The 25,222-nt window shown below is 40.5% G+C and overlaps 2 protein-coding genes across 3 annotated transcripts in view; both read right to left on the bottom strand.

Annotated features, from left to right (window-relative positions):
• The window catches only part of c3h18orf21 (chromosome 3 C18orf21 homolog), a 103,064-nt gene extending 96,235 nt beyond the window's left edge, over window positions 1–6,829 (bottom strand). Inside the window, exons 1-2 of the mRNA XM_041184123.1 lie at window positions 6,802–6,829; window positions 6,334–6,408 (exon numbers count right to left, since the gene is read on the bottom strand). The gene's annotated coding sequence lies outside the window, so the exon portion shown is untranslated. The remainder of the gene's footprint in view (window positions 1–6,333; window positions 6,409–6,801) is intronic.
• On the bottom strand, window positions 6,711–24,019 carry LOC121276123 (CD83 antigen-like). 2 transcript variants are annotated; one of them, XM_041184126.1, is made up of 5 exons: window positions 23,728–24,019; window positions 23,387–23,511; window positions 14,666–14,894; window positions 9,400–9,506; window positions 6,711–6,975 (listed from the first exon to the last, which is right to left on the bottom strand). In XM_041184126.1, the coding sequence occupies exons 1-5, from the start codon at window positions 23,786–23,788 to the stop codon at window positions 6,889–6,891; spliced, it is 609 nt and encodes a 202-aa protein (XP_041040060.1). In that variant the 5' UTR covers window positions 23,789–24,019; the 3' UTR covers window positions 6,711–6,888. The 2 variants fall into 2 exon arrangements, with proteins under 2 accessions (XP_041040060.1, XP_041040061.1); XM_041184127.1 differs by having other exon boundaries at window positions 23,845–23,979.
• Between the last annotated feature and the right edge of the window lie 1,203 nt (window positions 24,020–25,222).

The raw sequence follows: 25,222 nt of genomic DNA, 5'->3' as shown, positions 1-25,222 counted from the left end.
CAAAAAGGCAATTTCCAGCAACAGGTCTGTGTCTCATATATAAACGGAAAGTTGTATATCTTGCTTGCTGAGTCAATGAACTAGTATACTCCAGGATTAATTTTCATTCTTCCACAAGTTACACACCAGAAAGCCAGAAGAGATGCTCATTACTATACATTCATGCTCACTTTGATAAGATAAAAAGAAACACTGCCAGAAATCACATCTACCATATCTTCACACTAAGAACACCACAGTACTTCACACCAAGAATAAAACACTACAGAAGAGGAAGACTACAACAAATACCCAATTAAAATATGATTGCTTATAGAAGTAGTAATTCCTTTATACAGTAATATTAAAACAAAGAAAGTAACTTTAATTTTGGATGTACATTTCCAAAATTTCTAGTTTGCCCTTGAAATTATCCCATTTTCCACCACTTTTTTTTAAATAAATTCACTCATATTTCTCTATTACATTTATAAATGCTTTGAATTAGATTACTTGTACTAACGTCCCTTCATAAAATGTTTGAAGAGATTACTATAGGTAACAGATATCACTGTGTGGAAACTAGAGAATAGAAACAATTTATGTCAATTTAGTTCCCAATTAAGCTATCAGTTTAGTACTGAAAAATCAAAACACGGTATATGCATCAAGGACGAGAGACAATCTTTATCCTACTTGCTGACCATAACTCACTCATGAATTTATCATTCATGAAGTTTTATTCTAGTCATGATGTGCAAGTTGTATTCCACAGGACCCCAAATATCCTCTTTTCCTCCTTCCACGCATATTTTTTTCCTCTCCATCTCATCAAAAAGCATGATCTCTTACTGGTATTCCAAAGACACCAATAACCTCAAGTCCAAATGATCATCATTTTGTACTAGCCTTTATGGTGAGTTTTGGAACAGAAGCCTGAACCCATTCTCACTTTAAGCTCATACCGGCACTTCCCAAAGGGGTCACTGAATTGCAATAAAGAGCAGGGATGCTGACCAACTTCTCCCCTCTCTAACACAGGAATACTGAGGCCAATTTTAGTGCCTTTGTGCTGAATATTACAAGGGGCATCAGGACACTGACAGTGTAAAAAGTGAGTCCCAAGCCCGCACTTGCAGCAGGACCCGCCTGGCAATTTTACCATAGGCGGCCTCCTAATCGGTTATCTGTGGGCCCAGCATCCAATTAAGGACATTGGACTCCTGATGCTACTGGCCCAATCTCAAGGTTGGTAGTGCCAATGCCTCAGCAGTGCCAATGCAAGAGATGGGCACTACTGAGAAATCAAAAATACCTCAGGCCTACAGCAGCAAAGTTAAAAAAATCATAGGGCCAAGTGTCATGGGGGAAGCTCCTCCTGGGACGTGGTTGGGGCCGCAGGTGCTGCCTTCCCTGCCCGCGGCCCCTTCTTTGGCCCAAGGATCGTTACCCCACCCCATCCTGACTGCAGCAGGAAGGGTGTACCCATTTAGCTGGTGGCCTCCCCATGCAATGAGTGGAAGGGGGGGAGCAGGGGATGTACCACTCTGCTGTTGTCAAAATGGCTCCTAATAGGGCATTTAATTATGCAAATATGGCTGCCTGCCTCCTTGGGGGTTCTGCCATTAGTAAAATGCCCTGAGGACACGGAGCTGTTCGCCTCCCGCCCCTCCCACATGAAACTGAGCCTCCTGGAGGGGGAAAGGGGGTGGGGGAGATCTGGGTAAAATCCTGGCTTTTGAGACCATCCTGACTTAGGTCAGCTCAATATAGACCAGGATATAGTTATATAGTTTACCTCTGAATAAACTCACTAAGCCGTCAGCATAGCATTATTTATCTTTAATATTTGATATAAGTTAAATTGATTGTTTTTATTCTTTGTCAAGGTTTAATCATATCCTTATTAAACAAACAGGCTGTCTTTCTGCTTCATCTAAGTTTAACCCTCCCAGTGTTGCCAAAAAAGTTACTGGATAACGTCAGGCTCCATTGAAAAACAAGCCAAAAGATTGACCTGATCATATGAATGATATGATTATCAAGCTTTACATTTTGGGTTTGAAAAGTTGTGCCAAAACTGTTAAAGCCAGATTTTAGCCAATGAAAACTCATATTTCTGTCAGTTGCACTCACCTCCAAAATGCATGCATTTAGAATTGGGAATATATCACTTAGAGAACTGTAAATCAAAATCATGCTATACCAAGATAGTGCATTGAAATTGCATCACAATTACCTACAAGCACACAGTGATTCATTGGCTGATAAATCAATATATAAAAAGCAAGTTTTTCTTCATGTTGTGCCACCTCATTCCCCCATTATATACCTAGAACATAATTTCCTAGTTACCAATGACATTATTATTTACACAGGTGATGCATTAATTTTGCAATCATCACTTTCTGCGAGTTATATATTCTGCAGGAAACATATGTTTGCATAAGCGCATCACCATGTTTCTTCCAGACTATTTTTTTAAAAAAAGAAACTGAAATCCCCATGAATTTTTTTAGAATTAAATTCATCAGGAATATAGATACATTTTCTTAAAATGCATTATGTTGTAATTAGTGATACTGCACATAGATGAATAAACTGCACAAGTGTAGATCTCCAACCAGAGATTCACAGAAGTGATGCAAATTATTGAAAAGAAAAATCAAATATCAGGATACCACAACAAGACTATGCATAACAACAAACTCATCACTGACAAGCTTCTGGACTAAAATCATCAGAATTCTCTGTTCCACCCTCCCTTCTGTTCCATAATTTTTCCTAAACGCCTTCTTCACTGAACACCCCACCTCTCAAATGAGAGGCATTCCAGCTTGCTCATTCTCCCCCTCTATCCATTCAGTAGTTTTTTTGGCTCTCCTTATCCTTTCCTCTTCTCCCATCCTCTCCTCCAACCACATGGCTCTAATTACTTCCCCAAGTCATTTCCTCCACACCCTCACCCTCTTCCCCTCCCTTCTCTTACCTGTTTATTTCCCATCCCGCCTTGGTTCATCCAATCCACTACTTGTTGCCCTGGGAGATATACCGCATTAAAGTAGAAAAGTGACCACCTTCATTTCAGTTGGAGAGCAGACCCCTATCCTGCCCAAATTTGGATATATACCACTGATCAGAATCATGGATTAAAATCATTGCAATACCTTCTCCCCAAATCCTACATTGTTATTTTAACAAAGCACACTCCCAATACACATTTCAGTCTTCATCAGCCATCACCACCTCCCCCCACCCCAAACAACCCACTGAGCACTTTCTGACCCCTGTCGTATTTTATCTGAGTCTTCCCGTTTCTCTTCTCCCACCACCCCCCACATTCATCAGTATTGCCCTCATTGTTTCTATTTCCCACCGCCCCCCCCCCACCCCCCCAAACTTCACACCTTTTATTTCAGTTGGAAAGCATATCTACATCCTTCCCTTGTTCGTATACAGGGCCTAATAATCATTTATACATCGCTAAAAGATACAGTGCTAATTGGGACTTAAATTTATTAGAACCGTAGAAAGGTTATGGCACAGAAAGAGGCCATTCAACTCATCATGTATGCACTGGCCAAAAAATAAAAATAAAAAGCTAGCTGCTCATTCTAGTCCCACCTTCCAGTGTCTAGTCCCACCTTCCAGTGTCTAGTCCCACCTTCCAGTGTCTAGTCCCACCTTCCAGTGTCTAGTCCGTTACAGCACTTTTAGTGCTGATCCAGGTCATTTTGGGCATACCGTAAGAAAACTGGAAAAGGTTGATTTTAACCTGTTCTGCTGGTGGACTAGCTGCCATTGTCTTGGTTTGAATTCAGAGATGGTTATCCACACCTTAATCATAATGAGGTTTAAATGGATGAAGCATATACCTGGCATTGAGTAGCCTAGCCAACCATTTAAATAATGGCTGGAGACCGCTCAGAAAATGACCCAGAAATGTTTAAATTTGATTTTGGTGGGGTCAGGATTGTTCCATCTGTGACACAAAAAGTTCCTGCCCAACTGAGCACCCACTCCCACCACAACTCCAACTGTCAACCAGCTCAGAATGGAAGCCCTCCCACAACTGGTAAACTACAGCATGGTGGCTGCTTGGTGCCTGTAGTCTGTGAAAGAGCCCAGCCCTCATTAGCAGCTAATGAAGTTTAAATTGTTCCAGTAGATTTCCAACAGGAAATATTCATATTTCAGTCCCAACTGGTCATACCTAATTGGTTAGTTCTGTTGTTCTAATCCACCAAAGATGTACGAATATGTTGCCAAATAGAGAGACATGTTGCCAAAGATTTCGGTCTTGCATTCATCAAGACAAATGCAAGAATGCCAAATTTCAAATAATCACAGCAATTTATGCTACAGGAGAAAAGGATGCTGGTTGGTTGGAAAGTCAACTCTGATTGGCTGATGCATTGCCAAGTTCCCAGGTAATTCAATAAAGGTATGAGGTTTGAACATATTCCTTTTGTTTGCAGAGAACCGGTGGGTCCCTGTGTATGAATGTCTGTCACTTCTAGCAAGCATAAATGAGCCACATTACAAACTTGACTGATTATGTTAAATTGGGTTAAAACACACAGCTAGTTTTTTTATTTTTTTTCAGCCGGTGCAGGCACGATGGGCTGAATGACCTTTTTCTGTGCTGTAACTTCTCTATGGTTGCTAGTGCAGCTAAATACACTCAGGATGTGATTGCACTGGAGGGGGTGCAGAGGAGATTCACCAGGATGTTGCCTGGGATGAAACATTTAAGTTATGAAGAGAGGTTGGATAGACTTGGGTTGTTTTTGTTGGAGCAGAGAGGACTGAGGGGCGACCTGATCGAGGTGTACAAGATTATGAGGGTCATGGACAGGGTGGATAGGGAGCAGCTGTTCCGCTTAGTTGAAGGGTCAGTCACGAGGGGACACAAGTTCAAGATGAGGGGCAGGAGGTTATGGGGAGGATGTGAGGAAAAACTTTTTTACCCAGAGGGTGGTGACAGTCTGGAATGCACTGCCTGGGAGGGTGGTGGAGGCGGGTTGCCTCACATCCTTTAAAAAGCACCTGGATGAGCACTTGGCACATCATAACATTCAAGGCTATGGGCCAAGCGCTGGTAAATGGGATGAGGCAGGTAGGTCAGGTGTTTCTCACGTGTCGGTGCAGACTCGATGGGCCTCTTCTGCACTCTGATTGTTCAGCAAGTGCTGCCCAATTGCAAGATCACATCTAACAGTAGAAGTTTTGTTTTGGGTTTTGCAGGCATGGGCTGGTTCAGTACAGTCTGTACTCTGCCTATTACAAACAACTGAAGGAAGATGCTGTTTGATTTAATCAGCCAATTGTTGCGACATACAGTCTACGTACCTGTCTCCACACATGTATTAATTTCAGTGCCAGTGTGATACAGGTACATGGCAGTCTAAAACCGATGAAAATGGATGTAAATGTGATCCCATGGTTACACCATCTATTTGAATATATATTAACAGAGAACTCAAATTTGCGAATTGCTAAGTTCATAAGTTAAATGAGTACAGATGCAGAAAATGATGATGCATCTATATTGCCGTGATGTAGCAACATGGCAAAAATGTCGATGGCTTCCTTTAGTGGCATGTTTGTAAATAAGTTTGCAATGTTGAACAAGTACATAGACTAGGCATTGCTATCAATATGTAGGTTGTGTATAGCATTTGCACTTGCTGGACAATATTGAGTGCACTAGTAGCTATACTGAACAATCAATTTAAGATAATCAGTTGAGCTTGTAACATAGTTCATTTACAGTTACTAGAAGCAACTTACATTCATATACAGGGACAAAAAACAAAAACAGCTGGAAAAACTCAGCAGGTCTGACAGCACCTGTGGAGAGGAAGACAGAGTTAACGTTTCGAGTCTGTATGACTCTTCATAGTTCTTCAGTGTTTTGATGAAGAGTCATATGGACTCGAAACATTAACTCTGTCTTACTCTCCAAAGATGCTGTCAGGCCGGCTGAGTTTTTCCAGCTATTTTTGTTTTTGTTTCAGATTTCCAGCATCCACAGTATTTTGCTTTTATCTTCATACAGAGGGACCCGTTCTCTGCAAACAAAAGGAATATGTTTAAGCTTTGTGCCTATTTTGAATTACCCGGGAGCTTGGGGAGCCTATAGTTCCCATTGTTTTCTACATGGCAATGCCTCTGCCCATCAGAATCGACCTGCTAACCAGTCAGCACCCTTTGCTCCTGTAGTATAAATTGCTGTGATCGTTTGAAATTTGGCATTAGTGTTTGTCCTGATGAATGCAAGACAAAAAGTTTTGGCAACATGTCTTTCTTTTCCAAAATATTTGAGTTTTGTACTACCAAGCAATTGCTTACATGAATATAGTTAAAATTGCCAACGCTAGAACTTTGGCATAAATACAACGTACTGGAAATGCACATCAGTTCAACCTGTAAAGGAAAAAACAGGTTAATATTTCAGACTTGTGCTGTTCTGCTATAAAGGTCTTCCAAGCAAAACCTTAATCAGTGTGTTTTCCTCTTTATAGATATTAACTGATCCATGTACCTAGGTATTCATGCCTGAGACCAGCTACTAGGGCTGCCAAGTAAACTGGCTACTATTTACCTCGGTGAAGGCTTCTATAAACTATTTCGCTGCTGTTCCCAATTGAATAGGCCAGGGGTCTGCAGCTTGTAGCTCATTAAGAACTCGTGCAGCTCTCAACCTTGATCGATTGTACTCGTTTTGATGGCGATTAAATGGCTTGTTTAATTTTTAAAAAACTTTTGTTAACATTGTACTTGTGAGAAAGTTTCAATTAGCAACTTTTTTGTAAAAACCTTTAAAATGTTGAAATTGTCCATCCTGTTTTCCATTATTGAAATATGAGTAAGAGCATTGCAGCCCTTAAGATATTGTGCTTGTGACTAGCAGTTTTCCACAGAACACTGGGTAGCTTGTACATTGTTAAGTTCCTCATAATCCGATGGCACTTTACGGTTTCTTACAGACATCTAAAGCAAAAAAAAGAAGTCAGCATGACAATTTTATATTGGTAATTGTTGCAAATTTCAGATCCACTTGAGATTTTCTCAAGCTCAGTCACTAATCCCTCTTGTTCACAGATCCCACATCCCTCAACAGGACTTTCTGTTTACTGTCCAACATTTAGGCATGCGATGGCATGATTATTGGCTTTAACACTGAAATCCCTCCTCATTATATGGGCTGGAAAATGCATGTCCAACCTCTTGCACTTGTTCAATCTTGCGAAAGGTAGACTGATTAACACTTTAGCAGGACAAAGCCAAAATATTAAAAAAAGTCATACTCGACCCAAAATGTTAACTGTTTCTATCTCCACAGATGCGCCCAGACCTGCTGAGTTTTTCCCAGTGCTTTGTTTTATTTTGGATTTCCAGCATCTGCAGTATTTTGCTTTTATATAAAAATTACCATACAACAAAGTCAAAATTACAATGAACAATTTCTTATTTTACAATGATCCCCATAATAGAAAATTAACAAGCATGCTGCACTCTGTTTAGGGTGCAAATTCCAATTTTTCTGACAATACTTCACCTGCACCTGAGCAGTACTACCTTAAGAAAATGTTCTCACTCTGTCTGCCTAATTTATTAGTTCTTCCCTATTCCCTAGCCTGTGTGTTTCTTTGTCCTCTGGAAATGAAGAGCTTAGTCTCTGGCCCTCACCCAACTCTTCATGCCTGAGACCAGCTACTAGGGCTGCCAATGAAACTGGCTACCATTTCCCTCAGTGAAGGTTTCTATAAACTATTTCCCTGCTGTTCCCAATTGAACAGGCCAGGGGTCTGCAGCTTGTAGCTCATTAAGGACTCGTGCAGCTCTCAACCTTGATCAATTGTACTCGTTCTGATGGCGATTAAATGGCTTGTTTAATTTTTAAAAAACTTTTATTAACATTGTACTTGTGAGAAAGTTTCAATTAGCAACTTTTTTGTAAAAACCTTTAAAATGTTGAAATTGTCCATCCTGTTTTCCATTGAAATATGAGTAACAGCATTGCAGCCCTAAAGATATTGTGCTTGTGACTACCTTTTTAAAAATTGGCTTTTCTGGTTAGTAAGGTTGCTGACCCCTGGAACAACCCAACATAACAGGCATAAAAAGTCACTGGATCATCAGAGGCTCAAGTGGTATGTAGGATATGTCACTTAATGAACTGGTTCATCCAAATATAATCCACATCCCTTCCATTTAGTTGTCATGGGGATTTTAATTCCTTGAGAGCTAAATTTGACTTATTATTTCAATATAAGTCACACCAAAATTCACATGTCATGAATATCAAAATATCTTAAAAGCATGAAGTAACATATAATGCAAAATATCTTTGATACATAAGGATACACTGATATTACTTCATCCATACCACTCTACAGTGGTCACTAGAAGGTAAAATTACCATTTTGCCTTCTCCATTCTTCTTGTGGATACACATCCAGTCTCTGCTTGTCAGGTATTAGAAACCCAATGTGTGGGACATCACAAAATGAACTCACATCCTAGAGCTCTTATGTTGCAGTGCACTGGATGACAGCCATTTCTAATTCTGTGCCACCCCCTGTTTTTTTTTAAATAAACTTTATTGGAGTACGGTCCTAAGTATGCTCCTTTGAGGTCTTTTATGGAATAATCTTGGTTTCACACTGTTGTTGGGGTGCTACACCCACCAACTATGCATATAGCAAAAATTGTAGTTGCAGCAGCTTTTATCTCTTCATTAAAATGTGCCTGCAAATGCCCAATATGTAGGACTGACAGGCATGACTCCCATCTGGAAGTGTGAATCTGGGCGGGGGGGGGGGGGGCGTGGAATAGCTCTTTATAGCTGTCCTCCACCAGTAACAAGCATTGCATTATCATCTGGTAAATGTCATGTGGGTTCAATAGATGCAGGGCTGGGTCAGAGACAGAGCTGTAACATTATGGTCCCCATTATTTGATGCACATGTTCCACTAGTTGGACAGGCAATGCTGGTAATTCAAGTAATTACAGCCATGTTATGAGGTGCTTCTCAACTCTTTCTAGATGGGTCTGGCCACAATCTCCTAAAATAAGAATAATAAAGTTGTATTGATTCTATACATCAAACTACATTTTCACCAGTATAACAATTTTACAGAAAACAGGGATTGAGAAGTAGCTTCGAAAACAGTATTCTAAAGACAAATTTGATAAATTCTGTATCATCTTCTCTCTGACAACACATTTCAAAGTATCATAACAAGCACACAATAGGAAAGACAGCTTTAAAAAAAAACTTCATGAAGCCAGTTGCTTTCAAAAATTCATCCATATCAACTCTATAGTTTAGGATAAAACTGGCTACATTTTAGTGAAAATAAAACTGAAACCTTACTTGCTTTATAATTCAACATTGTCCAAATACTTACAATGGATGAATTAACCATATAAATTGAGATTGAGAGTCCTAGAATGAGCAAAACAATGGGCAAGATTGTCAACCATGCTCCAGATAAAAGAGGCTTTTGAATGATACCTACAACAAAAAGTTATATTGTTAGTCACACGTTCAATAGAAAGCAATTACCAAACAACTGCCAGAACTAACTCTCCAGCAACCAATAAAATTATATATTTTTATGGAGGCTTATTGTCTATGAAAGAATGCCAGGCTATTCTTTGCTTGCAAAATGTGAGATGACACATAGGTGTTCAATGCATGCTCTTGGGATTTGGTGCAATCTGAAGATGGTAGCTCAATTGAAGCAAGTGATTTACTATGAGTGTTAACATTATCCATTTGCCTGTCCAGGTGAATGTAAAAGATCCCATGCCAAATAGTTTGAAGAGCAGGGCAGTTGTATCGGATGCCCTGGCCAATATTTATCCCTCAATCAACATCCCTAAAACAGATTATCTGGCCATTATCATATTATTTTTGGGAGTTCGCTGCATGCAGCTTAGCTGCCGCATTCCTACATTACAATAGTGACCACACTTCAAAAGTACTTCATTGGCTATAAAGTGTTTTGAAACATCTGGTGGTCATGAAAGGCATATTCGTTAAATGCACATTCTTCCTTTGTTATGTTAAATCAGAAAATCCATTTGCTAGTGTTGAAAATCACTGGTGCTATTCATAAGATCATAAAAAATAGGACAAGGCCATTTGACCCATTGAGACTGCTCCGCCATTCAATAAGATTATGGGTGATCCGATTGTGGGCTTAACTCTACTTTCCTCCCTGTCTCCCATAACCCTTAACTCCCTTGTTGATCAAAAATCTGTTTAACTCAGGCTTGAATATATTCAATGATCCAACCTCCACTGCTCTCTGTGGAAAACATTTCCACAGACTAACAATCCTCAGAGAAGAAATTTCTCCTCATCTCTTTCTTAAATGGGAGACCCATTATTTTTAAACTGTGCCCTCTAGTTCTAGGTTCCTCCATGAGGAGACATCTTCCCAACATCGACCTTGTCAAGCTCCCTTAGGATCTTTTATGTTTCCACAAGATGATCTCTTATTCTTCTAAACTCCAATGGGTATAGGCCCGATCTGCGCAACCTTTCCTCATAAGACAATCCCTTCATCCCAGGAATAAGTCTAGTTAAACATTTCCCTTGATTTAAGTTTGCTGTATGTAAATCTTCCCTTTTTAACCCTAAGTTTAAAACAGCCATCGCTGTCAGTGAGTGATGCTTGTCTGAATGCAGGTCCTTGGCGCATTTTCTTTCACTAGTGTTTATCATTCTCTTTCACCTACAAGGAGGAAGGGAAAGCCTTAACTGAGCCTGAAATTCCTCGGCTGGCAAACAGCATCCAATTTAAAGGTTACTGCTCAGTTATGATAAATGATGATAACAAACTGTATGAGATGCTCATACACTTACTGACCTACCATGAGCTCTAAAATCATATTATTTTCCATAAATACTGCTTGGCTTAGTTGGCAGCACCCAAATAAGTAGGTCTTGGTTCCAAGCTAAACATAGTACATAATCTAGGCTGACACTTCAGTATGGTACTGAGGGAGTACTTCAATGTCTGAAGTGCCTCACAAAATCAAAACGATACATAACAGGAGACCATTTGGCCCAATGTGCCTATACCAGCTCTCTGAAAGAGCTAACCAACTATTCCCACTCTCTTGCTCTTTCCCCATTGCCCTGAATATTTTTCCTATTCAGATGTTTATCTAATTCTCTTTTGAAAGTTATCATTGAATCTACTTGCTCCATTCTTTCTGGCAGCTCATTCCAGTTTATAACAACTCACTACAAACATCTTTTTTCCATCCTCATTGGAGTTTGAGCTGGTATAAACACAGGACATTTAGGAGACGCACAACTGTGTTCAGTGAGCCCAAGTGCTTAACTCTAGGATTTTGGTAGTTGAGGGAATTTGGTGCAGTGAGGGATGAGGTGCTGCTCTGGCCTTTTCTCAAAAGGGTGGTCTAAGAGAGAAAGCCAGAGACTGCAAGGCCAGAGACTTGAAGCCTGCAGACATTAAGTAGGTAAGAAGACAGGTGATTAATGAGTTTTATGTTTTTTTCCCTCTAAACTGGGGCAGTAGTTTAAACTGTACTTGGAAGATGTAAGTATATTAAATTTATAGTGTAACTAGTTGAATTCCACAAGATAACCAAGGATAATCATCAAGTGATATTCCTAAACTTGAAACTTAATGAGTTAAATAAAACATGATAAAAGATGGCAGGGCAGGTGGTGTGTTGCAACTGTAGCACGTGGGTCCAGATGCACACCTGGTTGATCCACAACAAACACATTGGCAGCAAGAGTCTGTAGCTCAAGGAACTTTGGCTCAGAGTTGATGAGCTGGAGTCCAAGCTTCAGACACTGGTGCATCAGGGAGGGGAAATTTACCTGGACATGTTGATCCAGGAGGCAGTCACACCCCTTAGGTGTGCTCAGGGACAGGAGGGTGTGACTGTAAGAGGGGCAGGTTTGGGCATCCAGAAGGTAGCAACCAGGGAGCCAGGGCAATTGTCCAATAGATTTGATGCTCTTGCAGCTTCTGTGTACAAGAGTAAGGACTGCAGAAAGGATGAGAAAACTGACCACAGCAGGGGGCCATTCAGTTGTGGGGAGTGAAAAGGAACGTGGTTGTACTAGGTGACAGTAGAGTTAGGGGCATCGATACTGTTCTTTGCAGCCGAGTGTCCTGGAAGTTGTGTTGCCTATCCGGTGCCAGGGTTGAAAAAATCTCCTCGGGGCTGGAGAGGAACTTGAGTGGAAGGGGAAGGAACCAGTTGTCGTGTTCCATGCGGGTAGAAGTCTGCTGAGGGAGCATGAGCAACTGGGAACTAATAAAAAAATACCATAAAAGGTAATAATCTCTGGATTACTACCTGTGCCAAGAGCAAATTGGCATTGGGTAAATAAGGTCAGAGAGTAGAATGTATGGCTCTAAGATTGATGTGGGAGGAATAGGTTTCAATTCGTGGGGCACTGGGACCAGTACTAAATAAAGTGGGAGCTGTATTGTTGGAATGGATATCACCTGAGCCACACTGGGACTAGTGTCCTGGCGAATCCTATAATGAGGCTGCAGAGAGGGCTTTAAACTAAAGAGTTGGTGGATGGGGGTGAAGGGCTCACATGAAGGGAGATTTGGAAAGTTAAGGAGAAAGGACAAGGCAATAGTGCAGAGTAGTGATACAGGTGATGATGACCAGTGTGATAGGAAGGGACAAAGCACACACATCTCAGAGTGAGTCAGCAAATAAGGTTAGAGTCGGGAAAAATGATTAAAAGGACAGAATTAAAAAGCTCTTTATCTGAATGGACACAGCCTTCATAACAAGATGGATGAATCAATAGCATTGGGAAGTCTGCAAAGGGATAGATCAATAGGTTAAGTGAGTGGGCAAAGATTTGGTAGATGGGGTATAATGTAAGAAAAGGTGAGGTTGTCCACTTTGGCAGGAAGAATAAAAAAGCAGATTATTTTTAAATAGAGAGGGAAACTGCAGAATACTGCAGAACAAAGGGATGTAGGTGTCCTTGTACATTAATTGCAAAAAGTTAGCATGCAGGCACAGCAAGTAATTAGGGAGGCAAATGGAATTTGACCTTTACTGCAAGGGGACGTTGTTTGTAGGGAAGTCTTGGTACAAGTGTACAGGGCATTTGTGAGACCACACCTTGAGTACTGTGTACACTTTTAGTCTCCTTACTTAAGGAGGGATTGAACTGTCTCCAATGCAATTATGAGAAGGTTCGCTTGGCCAATTCCTGGGATGAAGGGATTGTCTTATGATGATCATTGAATATATTCAAAGCCGAGTTAATCAGAATTTTTGATCAACAAGAGTTGAGTTATGGGGCACAGGCAAGAAAGTGGAGTTTAAGACACAATGGGATCAGCAATGATCTTATTGAATGGCAGAGTGGTTTCAATGGGCTGAATGACCTACTCAAGCTCCTACTTCTTATGATTTTAAGATTCGTGTTGCTACCATTTCTTTTGCCAATTGCCTTGTATCTGTGTCCTCTGGTTACCTACCCTTCTGCCAGTGGAAACAGTTTCTCCTTACTTACTTTATCAAAATCCTTCAAGGTTTTGAGCACCTGTATAAAATCTGTCCTCTGCTTAAAGGAGAAGAACCCCAGTTCCTCTCATTTCTCCATGTAATTGGTTTTCATCACTGTCACTATTCTAGTAAATCACCTCTGCAGCCTCTTTAAAGCCTTGATATCCTTCCTAAGGTGTGGTGCCTTGAATTGGACAGAATAATCCTGCCAAGGTGCAATAAGTGTTCTGTAAATGATTAGAATAACTTTCTTCTTTTGTACTCCATGCCTCAATTTATAAATCAAGAATCCTATCTGCCTTTTTAAAAATTCTCAATTTGTTCAAAGGTGTGTACATTTGCCCAAGTTTTTCCTGTTTCTGCAATCCACTTAAAATTATACCATTTAGTTTATATTGCCTCACCTCATTCTTCCCATCAAAAAGAATCATTTCACACTTGTGTTATATTTCATCTTCCAAATACCTGCCAATTTCGCCAGTCTACGTCCTCCTGAAGTCTGTTATTATCCTCCTTACTACATTTGAGTTTTATGTCATCTGCAAACTTTTGAAATTATAGCCTGTGTCCAAAGGTCCAGGTCATTAGTAAGCATCAAAAAATATCATGGTCCAACACCAACCCCTGTGGTACATCACTGCACAATTCCCACAGTCAGAAAAACAACCATAACCATTCATCTAAAACCTCTACTTCTTGTCCTTTCATCAATTTCATTTCTAAGCGGCCACTATCTCTTTATGGGCTTCAATTTTGCTAACAAGTCTATTGTGTGGTACTTTATCAAATGCCTTTTCAAAATCCATTTACACAACACTAACCCTCTCGGTTACTTCCTCAAAGAAATCAAATTAATGGTGAGTATACTTCAAAAGTACTTCCACACCTTTGTGGAAACACCATCAGCTGTACAAGATGAAGGTTCAGCAATAAATGTGCCCTTGCCAACAATGCCCACATCCAAAGAAAATGTTTCCAAATAAACATTCGACATCGTGAATTATTTGAAGTCTCAAATTATCAATAATACTGTCTAATTCTTTATAAGATCCGGAGAATCAGGTAATTGATACTAAAGTCAAAAACTACAAGTTAGGATAGGATTATTTAGCATCACAGCAACAGTAAGATACTAACCCAATTCCCGGAGTCCCACATCTGCTTGTTTGTTTTGTTCCCCAATTGGTGCCCACAGGGAACACTGATACGTTCCAAAGTCTTCACTGGAGACATTGTGAATAATCAAGGAAAAAGGTCTGGCAGGAGCTAACTCAATCGATCTGTTGAAACCTAGATACCTCCTGGCAATGTTCTCTTGGAAATCCTTTCGAACAATTCCTGTTAAACCAACTCCATCATCAGCTATCTGTAAAAGTAATACAATTAATATCACTGGCATTTCTATGGAAACACTAATAATAAAAACACTGGTTTTGGATATTTGGAAACCAGGAACTACAGTGCAGAGATTGTCAGTATTTAATGCAGTGTCAGCATCATAGAGTTTACAGCATGGAAAGAGGCCCTTTGGCTCATTGTGTCTGCACTGGTTATCAAGCCCCTATCTACCCTTAAACCCATTTTGCAGCACTTGGCATGTAGCCTTGTATGCTATGGTGTTTCAAATGTTCATCTAAATATTTCTTAAATGTGGTGAGGGTTTCTCCTCTACCACCTTTTCAGACAATGAGTTCCAGATAAAGTTCTTTTTGTATTTTTTAAAAAAATGGTATCACTTTCCTCTCTCCACTATTTTAACAGTATTTTCTTAGAGTAGTCCACAGAGAGAGGATGGAATAGAAAGTAGAGGGTAGGATTAAGTGAAAGTTTCTTAGATTGGCAAGATATATCAGTGATGTATCCAAGGGTCAATGAGAAGGCTATGCAGACAATTGGATTGAGTACCCACCCTACATTCTGCCCAATTTTACTTTTCATTGAAGTTAATGAATAGAAGCCAAGAATAGATCCTTGGGGGACTGTGGTGACAAACTTTAGGAATTAGAATACTGTTTAATAATTCCACAAGTTCAATCACCATAAATCACGGGATTCAAAACAATGCAATGTACATTGCATAGAATGACAATCATGTTCTAACAGAGATCGCAAATGCTCCACCCTCCTAACCTGAAAATCACTTTTGGTTTTGACTCGCCTTGTGCAACACATTAGGAGACTGTCATACATTTTCATATGTGTTCTCTCAAATTATATTATAGTTCTTAAAACCTATTTTATATAAAACCTTAACATATTTATGGTGTAAGCAGTAAGAAATTAAAATTAATAGTGGGCATATGTAGGAAAATAATTCTGGGGGAAAAAAATCCAACTCCAGCACTCAATTTACATCAACTAGTAGCTAGTTGCTGAGTGATATATTTGCTCAATTGGGTGCAAACTGGTTAAATAGCATTTTGATTCTGAAAATGCCTGGAATTATCATACAAGCAATTTACAATGACTCAAACGCAGCAAGATTTGACAAGTTTTAATGAGGTCATTATATTTCAATGCTAGTTATAGTAAACTAAAGGAGAATGATTTTAACTTGCCAAAACTATTGTTAATGGGGCAGGAACAGCCTCACAATGAGCTCAGTAGTCTTACTGCCTAAATAATGCCAACTTTCTGACTACCATTTTTACAGGGCCCACCTTAAGGTTATCAAAGCATATACCTATATCAGACACGGGGTTCCTTTTAATGGGAAGTATATAGGACCCTGATATCCATTTTACTACATAATCAGATAGAGCATGTGCCATGCACTTTGAGCACTTTCACTGACAATATTTTTCAGGTGCTCTTCAGGTGAAACTTTTGAACTATATTTATGGGGCTAAGAGTCTACCTGCAAGTCCAATAAAAATAATTTGGCATCCCAAAGCCCCAGGCTCCTCCCTCATTATGGCTATCATCCCAGTTTTATCTCATTACAATATCGTGCTGGCCTGAATTCAGTTAGCTCTATCCATTCGAAATGCCCATTCGGAATGAGTAACTCACAGGTTCTATTTAATAGGGCTTCTATAATGCAGCACAAGTCCTAACCAGAATGGAGTTAATTGGGTAATTGCTCCCATCATTCATGGCTATAGACCACACTGCTGTAGGTAACTGGAATTGATTGTGTGTGTGTAATTTTTTTTAATGTGACTACATTCAACTCTTAGCTTGGCCTAAATAGCCAAGTGGTTATGGTACTGGGTTTGTAACCCTAAGATCAAGAGTTCAAATCTCACAATGGCAAACTATGAAACAATGTAACTTCATCTGAAACAGATGGAAACGGGTTTGTACTTGAAAGAGTTACATTCAACTCTTGGCTTGGCCTAAATAGCCAAGTGGTTATGGTACTGGGTTTGTAACCCTAAGATCAAGAGTTCAAATCTCATAATGGCAAACAATATAACTTCATCTGAAACAGATGGAAACATGTTGCTTGGCCTGAATAGCCAAGTGGTTATGGTACTGGGTTTGTAACCCCAAGATCAAGAGTTCAAATCTCACAATGGCAAACTATGTAACTTCATCTGAATAGGAACAGATGGAAATGGGTTTGTACTCAAGAGAAGGCTTGGCCTAAATAGCCAAGTGGTTAAACGGTACTGTGTTTGTAACCCCAAGATCAGGAGTTCAAATCTCACAATGGTAAACTATGAAACAATGTAACTTCATCTGAATAGGAACAGATGGAAACGTGTTTGTATTCAAAAGAGTTCCAATAAAAATAATTTGGCATCCCAAAGCCCCAGGCTCCTCCCTCATTATGGCTATCATCCCAGTTTTATCTCATTACAATATCGTGCTGGCCTGAATTCAGTTAGCTCTATCCATTCGAAATGCCCATTCGGAATGAGTAACTCACAGGTTCTATTTAATAGGGCTTCTATAATGCAGCACAAGTCCTAACCAGAATGGAGTTAATTGGGTAATTGCTCCCATCATTCATGGCTATAGACCACACTGCTGTAGGTAACTGGAATTGATTGTGTGTGTGTAATTTTTTTTAATGTGACTACATTCAACTCTTAGCTTGGCCTAAATAGCCAAGTGGTTATGGTACTGGGTTTGTAACCCTAAGATCAAGAGTTCAAATCTCACAATGGCAAACTATGAAACAATGTAACTTCATCTGAAACAGATGGAAACGGGTTTGTACTTGAAAGAGTTACATTCAACTCTTGGCTTGGCCTAAATAGCCAAGTGGTTATGGTACTGGGTTTGTAACCCTAAGATCAAGAGTTCAAATCTCATAATGGCAAACAATATAACTTCATCTGAAACAGATGGAAACATGTTTGTACTCAAAAGAGTTACAAAGCTTTGGCCTGGGACGAATAGCCAAGTGGTTATGGTACTGGGTTTGTAACCCCAAGATCAAGGGTTCAAATCTCACAATGGCAAACTATGAAACAATGTAACTTCATCTGAAACAGATGGAAACAGGTTTACTCAAAAGAGTATCAAGAGTTCAAATCTCACAATGGCAAACTGTGAAACAATGTAACTTCATCTTTAAAGCTTGGCCTAAATAGCCAAGTGGTTATGGTACTGGGTTTGTAACCCCAAGATCAAGAGTTCAAATCTCACAATGGCAAACTATAAAAAAAACTTCATCTAAATAGGATCAAGAGTTCAAATCTCACAATGGGAAACTATGAAACAATGTAACTTCATCTGAATAGGAACAGATGGAAATGTGTTTGTACTCGAAAGAGTTACATTCAATTTATTTTGGGTCTTGAGGTGGCCCAGGTGCGCGGTGGTCTTCCGTCTGAACGTTCCCTTGTTCGGACAGAATTCCACATTGGCCCCAAGCCCCGAACCCTCCCTCGGGTGCTGGTGCCCCGCAATATGAGCCGCCTCGGGGACATGCCCTCCGTGCCTTTAGGCACGGCAAAGAGGGGCTTTTTGTACGGACTGCTGCTGCACACCTTCCATTTTCTCGCCCTTGTCCGTCGACCGGACACGCCCTGGCGTGCCTTGTTGCCATCCGGCGGCGGAGGCCCCCGATGGGAGGCCCTCTACAGAGGTGTCCTCCCCCTTTCTATCGGGGACCTGGGTTGGAGGGTGTTGCATGCAGCAGTCCCCTATAAAAAGAGGATGCATAGGTTCACGGACTCTCAGGACACGTGCCCTTTTTGCGGTCTTGTGGAGTCCGTGGACCATGTATACATAGGGTGTTGTAGGCTGCACTCCCTTTTTGGTTACTTGAAAAACCTTTTATTGATGTTTTGTTTGCACTTCAGCCCCACGCTCCTGAACTATGGGCACCCGGTGTGGAAGGGGGTTGGGAAGGAGGAGGATCTCCTCGTGAACCTGCTCCTGGGCCTGCCCAAGTTGGCCATTAACAAGTCCAGGCAGCGGGTGATCGACAGGGGAGTCCCGCCCAATTGTTTGTCCCTCTTCCGCGGCTACGTTCGCTGCCGGATGTCCTTGGAGAAGGAGCACGCGGTGTCTGCTGGCACTCTCGAGGCCTTCCGTGCTCGGTGGGCACCGCGGGGACTGGGGTGTTTTGTTGACCCCTTTAATCACATTTTGATTTAAAGTTTGTAAGGTTCCTTTAATTTTTTGTCCTTGGTTTTACGGCTGACCTGAATTAGGGGCTGTGCCTGATTTATCCCAATTTTGTTGATTTGGTTTTCATTTAAAAGATTATCAAGAGTTCAAATTTCACAATGGCAAACTATGAAACAATGTAACCTCATTTGAAACAGATGGAAACGGGTTTGTACTCGAAAGAGTTACATTCAACTCTTACATTTTGTTGGGAAATAATCTCACTGCACTCTGAAGACTGTTTTCTGGGGAAGGCAATGGTGTAATGGTATCGTTGCTGGACTAGTAATCCAGAGACCCACGGTAATGCTTTGGGGATGTGGGTTTGAATCCTGTCATGGCAGATGGTGCAATTTGAATTCAATAAAATCTGAAGACTGTTTTCTGTAGTGTTCATTAAGGTTTCAGAGATTCTAAATTAAAAATCACAATTCCCACTGCACCTAAAAAGTATTGGCTGACAGGGTGGTGTCAATATTCACTCTGGCCTAATAAGGCCTGGGCCTCAAAATGTCTCTGGTCTCTTTGCTGCTGAATTGGTTGGCCAGCAAGCTCCACCCATCAGCCACCCAGAAGTTAATATCTACCTTAAGGAGCATTGAATGCCCATGGTGAATATATTGAAATCTGAAATGGCCTCTTGTCTATCTCTTCACATTATAAACTAATTTTGATCTCTAGCTGTTGGTGAATGTGAAATGGGAAATCCAGACTAAGGCAATTATGTGGTGTTAGGTATTTAAGGTAGTAAAGAGTTAATGGGAACCTGGCAACTAGCTGGGGATGAATACCAGACACACAAAGGAAGAGGCAGTGAATTACAAAAGCAAAAAAACTGCAGTTGCTAGAAATCTAAACTAAAAACAGAAAATGCTAGAAATACTCAGGTCAAGCAGCATCTGTTGAGAGGGAAACAGAGTTAATGTTTGTGGGTGATGATCAGTCATCAAAACTAAATATTCTGTTAGAGGCAGTGAATTGTTGCATATGCCTAACTAAGTTTAACCCCTTGATTACAATGTAATAGATACATAACATCTAAACAATTTGATGCTGGTGTGCCTGTATGATTGGATAATGGAATTTTGATAACAAGTCAGTGATTGGTTAACAGATTTGATAGCTTTAGATCCATCATAAAGGTATAAAAATAATTGTGCATGCACATTTCTATGCATTTGTCACAACACATGAGGAAATATTAGAAACATCAAATTATAAAATATTTTCAATTACTTTAATAGAGTGATGTTCATTTCATAGAATCGTGCTGCACAGAGGCCATTAGTCTGTCATGCCTGTGCTGAATGTTTGGAAGAGCAGTCCAATTTAGTCTCTCACCCCTACATTTTTCCCATAACCCTTGGAAATTAGTTCTTTCCAAGTACATGTTCAATTCCTTTCGAAACATCTTATGAAATCTGATTCTACCACCCTTTTGGGTATGTTCCAGATCTTAACAATCCTCTGTGTGAAATTTCTTTTCATTTTATCTGTAGTTCTTTTGTTTATAACCTATATCTATGGCCTCTGGTTATCGACCCACTTGCCAGAGGCAACAATTTATTCCTATTTGCTTGATTATCTCTTCAGTCTCCCCTTAAATGTCTCTGATCTGAGGGGAATGATCCTAGCTTTTCCACATATCTACAATCTCTTAGCCATGGTACCATCCTGGCAAGACTCTTTCTTCAAAGCCTTGACATGCTGCCTGGGGTGTGAAGCCCAGAATTGTTCTCAAGACCGTAGCTGATGTGTGATTTGGTGTCCTTGTTTATGCATTCAATTCACTGATTTTTGGAGTAATCTATATGCTTCAACTGCCTTATCAACTCGACCCGTTGCTTTCAAAAATTTGTGAATATGCACCCCCAGGTCCTTCCGCTCTTGCAGACCCCCCCAAAATACCACAATTTAGATTATACTGCCTGTCCATATTGTTTCTCCAAAAATGTAGAACTTCACACTTCTCTGTATTAAATTTCAACTCTCACGTGCCTACCTATTTGAAATAAAAACAAAAATGCTGGAAAAACTCGGCTGTTCTAATGAAGATTCACATTTGGCTGGAAATGTTAACTGTTTCTCTCTCCACAGTTGCTGCCAAACCTGATGAGCTTTTGCAGTATTTTCTGTTTTTATTTCAGATTTCCAGCATCTGTAGTATTTTGCTTTTATTTTAGTGCTTGCTTATTTCACCAGTCTGATATCCTCCTGAAATCTGCTACAATCTGGCTTACCATTTAAAATGTTGCTAAATTTTGTACATCTACAATCTTCAAAATTGTACTCCCTATAGCCAAGTCCAGGTCAGTCATTTACAAGAAAAGCAAAGGTCCCAATAGTGATCTCAGGACAACTTCACTGCATACTTCCCTCAAGTCAGAAAAACATCTGTCCACCACACACTGTTTCCTATCCCTTACATACTTAAGCCAATTATGTACTCAAGTTATTACTGCCCCTTTAATACCATGTGCTTTCAATTTTCAAATAAATCTGTTATTTGGTAGTTTATCAAGTGTTGCTTAAACATTCATATGTACAACATCTACTGCACTACCTTCATCAACCCCACTACTTCAAAGAACTCAATCAAGTTAGTCTGGCAAAATTTGCCTTTTAATAAATCAGTTCTGACCATCCCTATAAACCCATACTTCTCCACGTGAGAATTCATTTTCTCCGAGACAATGGTCTAGCAGTTTTCTGACCGTTAGACTGACTGATTTGTAGTTACCAGGTTTATCCCTCTTCCTACATTGTCAATAGGGATGTTACATTTGCAATCCTCTAGTCCTTCCACCACCCCCCCCCCCCCCCACCCCACCCCCCAACACTTCCATTACCAAGGAAGGCAGAGAAATTTTCTTAAACAAAAACAAAAAATGCTGGAAAAACTCAGCAGGTCTAACAGCATTTGTGGAGAGGAAAGAAACAGAGTTAACATTTTGAGTCTTTATAAGGACTGTTTTTGTTTCAGATTTCCAGCATCTGCAGTATTTTGCTTTTATCTTAGATAATTCTTATTCATTCATGGGATGTAAGCATCTCTGACAATGCCAGCATTTATTGTCCATCCCGAATTGTCCTCGGGAAGGTATTGACGAACCACCTTCTTGAACCGCTGCAGTTCATGTGGTGTAGATGCATGTACTGTTAGGGAGAAAGCTCCAGGATTTTGCAGTGGCAGTGAAGGAACGGCAATATTGTTCCAAGTCAGGATGGTCTGTGGTTGGAGGAGAAATTGCAGCTGGTGGTATTCTGCTGCCTTTGTTCTTCTAGGTGCTGGAGGTCACAGGTTTGGAAGGTGCTGTCAAAGAAGCCTTAGCAACCTGCTGAAGTGCATCTTGTGGATGATGCATACTGTGGTAGCACTTTGTCTTGTTACTGTTTGCCCCTCCTCCTTATCTGTGCAACTCGTTTCTTCTCTGGTGCCAAGTTTGAAACCTCCCCCACAGCACAACATGATCTCCCCCATAAGGACATTTATCCCAGTCCTGTTCAGGTAAACCCTTTTCAACTTGTACAAGTCTCTCCTTCCTCAGATTCTGATCTGGTTTTCTGGATTATATGGAGTAAATTTTTATCTTCAGCACATGGGCTGGAATCTGGCAGAGAGGCTTTTACAGAACTCATCCAATTGTCAACTCCATTCTATAACTGACATGTGACCTCTCCTTCACCTCATTCCCAACCATGCAAAGGCAAATTCTCGCTATGAACTGTTCTAGCTCCATCAGCTGGTGTGGCTAAAAGTTACTTCCAGTGAAGCAGTTCGGATGGAATTTCCCCAATTTACTACATTTGTTATTTCCTGGTACACAGGCCTAAATTGCATCTCCACGTAGCTGTGGATAGGCCCTGTTCCATGTGATTTAAACTACAATTTGTATTTATAGGGCACATAGTAAACTAGCTAGTCAAAAAACAGTATTAAACAAAATCTATTGTTTGATTTCTTCCACTGTCACGGTGTTAAAATCCAGGAACTCCCAACACCACGTGAGCTACAGCAGTTCAAGCAAGAGGAGGGTTCACCACCGCCTTAAGGGCAATAAACGCTGGCCTGGTCAGAAATACCCACATTGTGAACAAATAAATTAAAAAGTTGATTTTATGATTCAACACTGATATTACAAACGTTTGGAATTAATATCTCCATATTGTTGTAGTTATATTGTTTCCTATGAGTTTAAACAACAAATTGTATTTATATAACACGTAGTAAACCAAGGCGCTTCGCATCAACGTTATAAGCCTAAATTTGACGCTAGTATACATCTTCACCTTGTACCAGCTGATAGCTCTGTACTGGATTCCGAATTTATACTGAGCTCGACAGGGTAACCTTGCTGTTTCTCCACATTTTACAGTAATTTCCGGGATGGATTCCGCACCCAGAAACATCAGAACTGCAAAACAAGGAACATCAAAACATGAAGGTTACATAACACGTATAAACTCAGCGTTAAATGCTGCTGCTGCTCATCGGAAAAGAAAATAGATGTTCAAAAATATACAACACACGTAACTGCGAGTAGCGTCTATCAGTTTCGCCCTGAACAAAGCAGGGCGTTAGACAGCAATTATCTATAAGGAGCCATTTTCTTTACAATAAAAACACTTACTCTGGAGAAAACATTTACGTGGGACAGTCAGAAACCAACGTTGGGCATGGTTAGAGATCATCTTTCAGACCAAGTTGAAAAATGTGGAGAAATAGCAAGGTTTTTGCCCGATCTCACCGGCTGTGAAGGTTCAACGGTTAACAACTGACGGTGAAGTTAATTCCCTGTCTGCCGCGCAAGAGGCCAGGCAAGACCCCAGCCCCGACCGTTCACCAATTGCACCTCATTGCTTTTATGGGGTGAAGATGCCGTTTATCCTCGAAGGGGAAAGTGTCCAGTTAATATTTTGTATGGATTTCGCCCCACCTGGCGGGGGAGGCGGGGCCAAAGCCGGAAAGCGACGCCAAGTTCGGCGCTGCTCCATTCGGTGTCGGAGCGATGCTAGAGCAGCTGCTTCTGTCCCTGACTCTGACTCTGGGTAAGTTTGTGCAAGATGGGCCGGGGGAGTTCTTACATGAATTGGGAGGTAGGTGTGCAAAGTGGGCCGGGGTGAGGTCTGGTCGCTTTTTAATAAAGCGTAAAGGAAAGTTTCACAATTCCGAAAAGTCCTCCTCAATCTGATTCATATTATTAGAGAGTAAAAATGAATGGGAGCCGGTCCCCTGTACATTAGCTGTTAATGCATATGTTTTTTTTTCGCCCCCGCTTGGCGTCGCAACAATTTGGCGAACTTTGCCGTTAGTTGTCACAGCGGTTCACAGGATTTTTTTGTCCACAATATTCCACACAATTTTCCGGTCGCGGTTTCTTTTAACATGGCTAAAATGTCGCACATTTATTTTAGCATTTAAATGGTTATTAGTGACTTTTTTAGTATTATTGTTTTTAATCATACTGATCGACACGTGTCCTATTAAAGGCTTGTCTCCAGGTTTTAAATCCTTCTGGTTTAATACAATTTATTCTAGAACCTTCTTTGGGGCTGAGGGGACGGTTGTGAGAGGCTTGGGGCAGAGCGAGTTGTGGAAGTGAAAACTCAACTAAACTGCCTTTTAAACAAATTCTAATTGTCTTTTTGGCGAGTTTAAAACTAAATGTTTTCACTTTCTTTGATTTGGTAACATTGTTTTTCCGCCATGTGTCAGTTGTGTCAAATAAAGCAGCATTTTGTTTTTTTTAGTGCTTCAGTGTATGGAGTTCGTATTTTTTCTCCTGAGTCACGTGATTGATTTACGGGACCTCTTCATGCTTAAGCGCAAAATAAAAATATATATCGCCACTGCGGATGCTGGAAATCCGAAACAAAAACAAAAATACCTCGAAAAACTCAGGTCTGGCAGCATCTGCGGAGAGGAGCACAGTTAACGTTTCGAGTCTGTATGACTCTTCAACAGAACTAAGGAAAAATAGAAAAGAGGTGAATATAAGCTGGTTTACGGGGGTGGGACAGATCGAGCTGGATAGAGGGTCAGTGATAGGTGGAGATTGCCAAAGATGTCATAATGGAAAAAATGACAAAGGGGTGTTGACGGTGATGATATTAGCTAAGAAATGT

Source organism: Carcharodon carcharias, chromosome 3, assembly GCF_017639515.1.
Source record: "Carcharodon carcharias isolate sCarCar2 chromosome 3, sCarCar2.pri, whole genome shotgun sequence".
Taxonomy (NCBI): domain Eukaryota; kingdom Metazoa; phylum Chordata; class Chondrichthyes; order Lamniformes; family Lamnidae; genus Carcharodon; species Carcharodon carcharias.
Note: the sequence above shows the minus strand (reverse complement) of the source record. Positions and strands in the feature narration are given on the sequence as shown.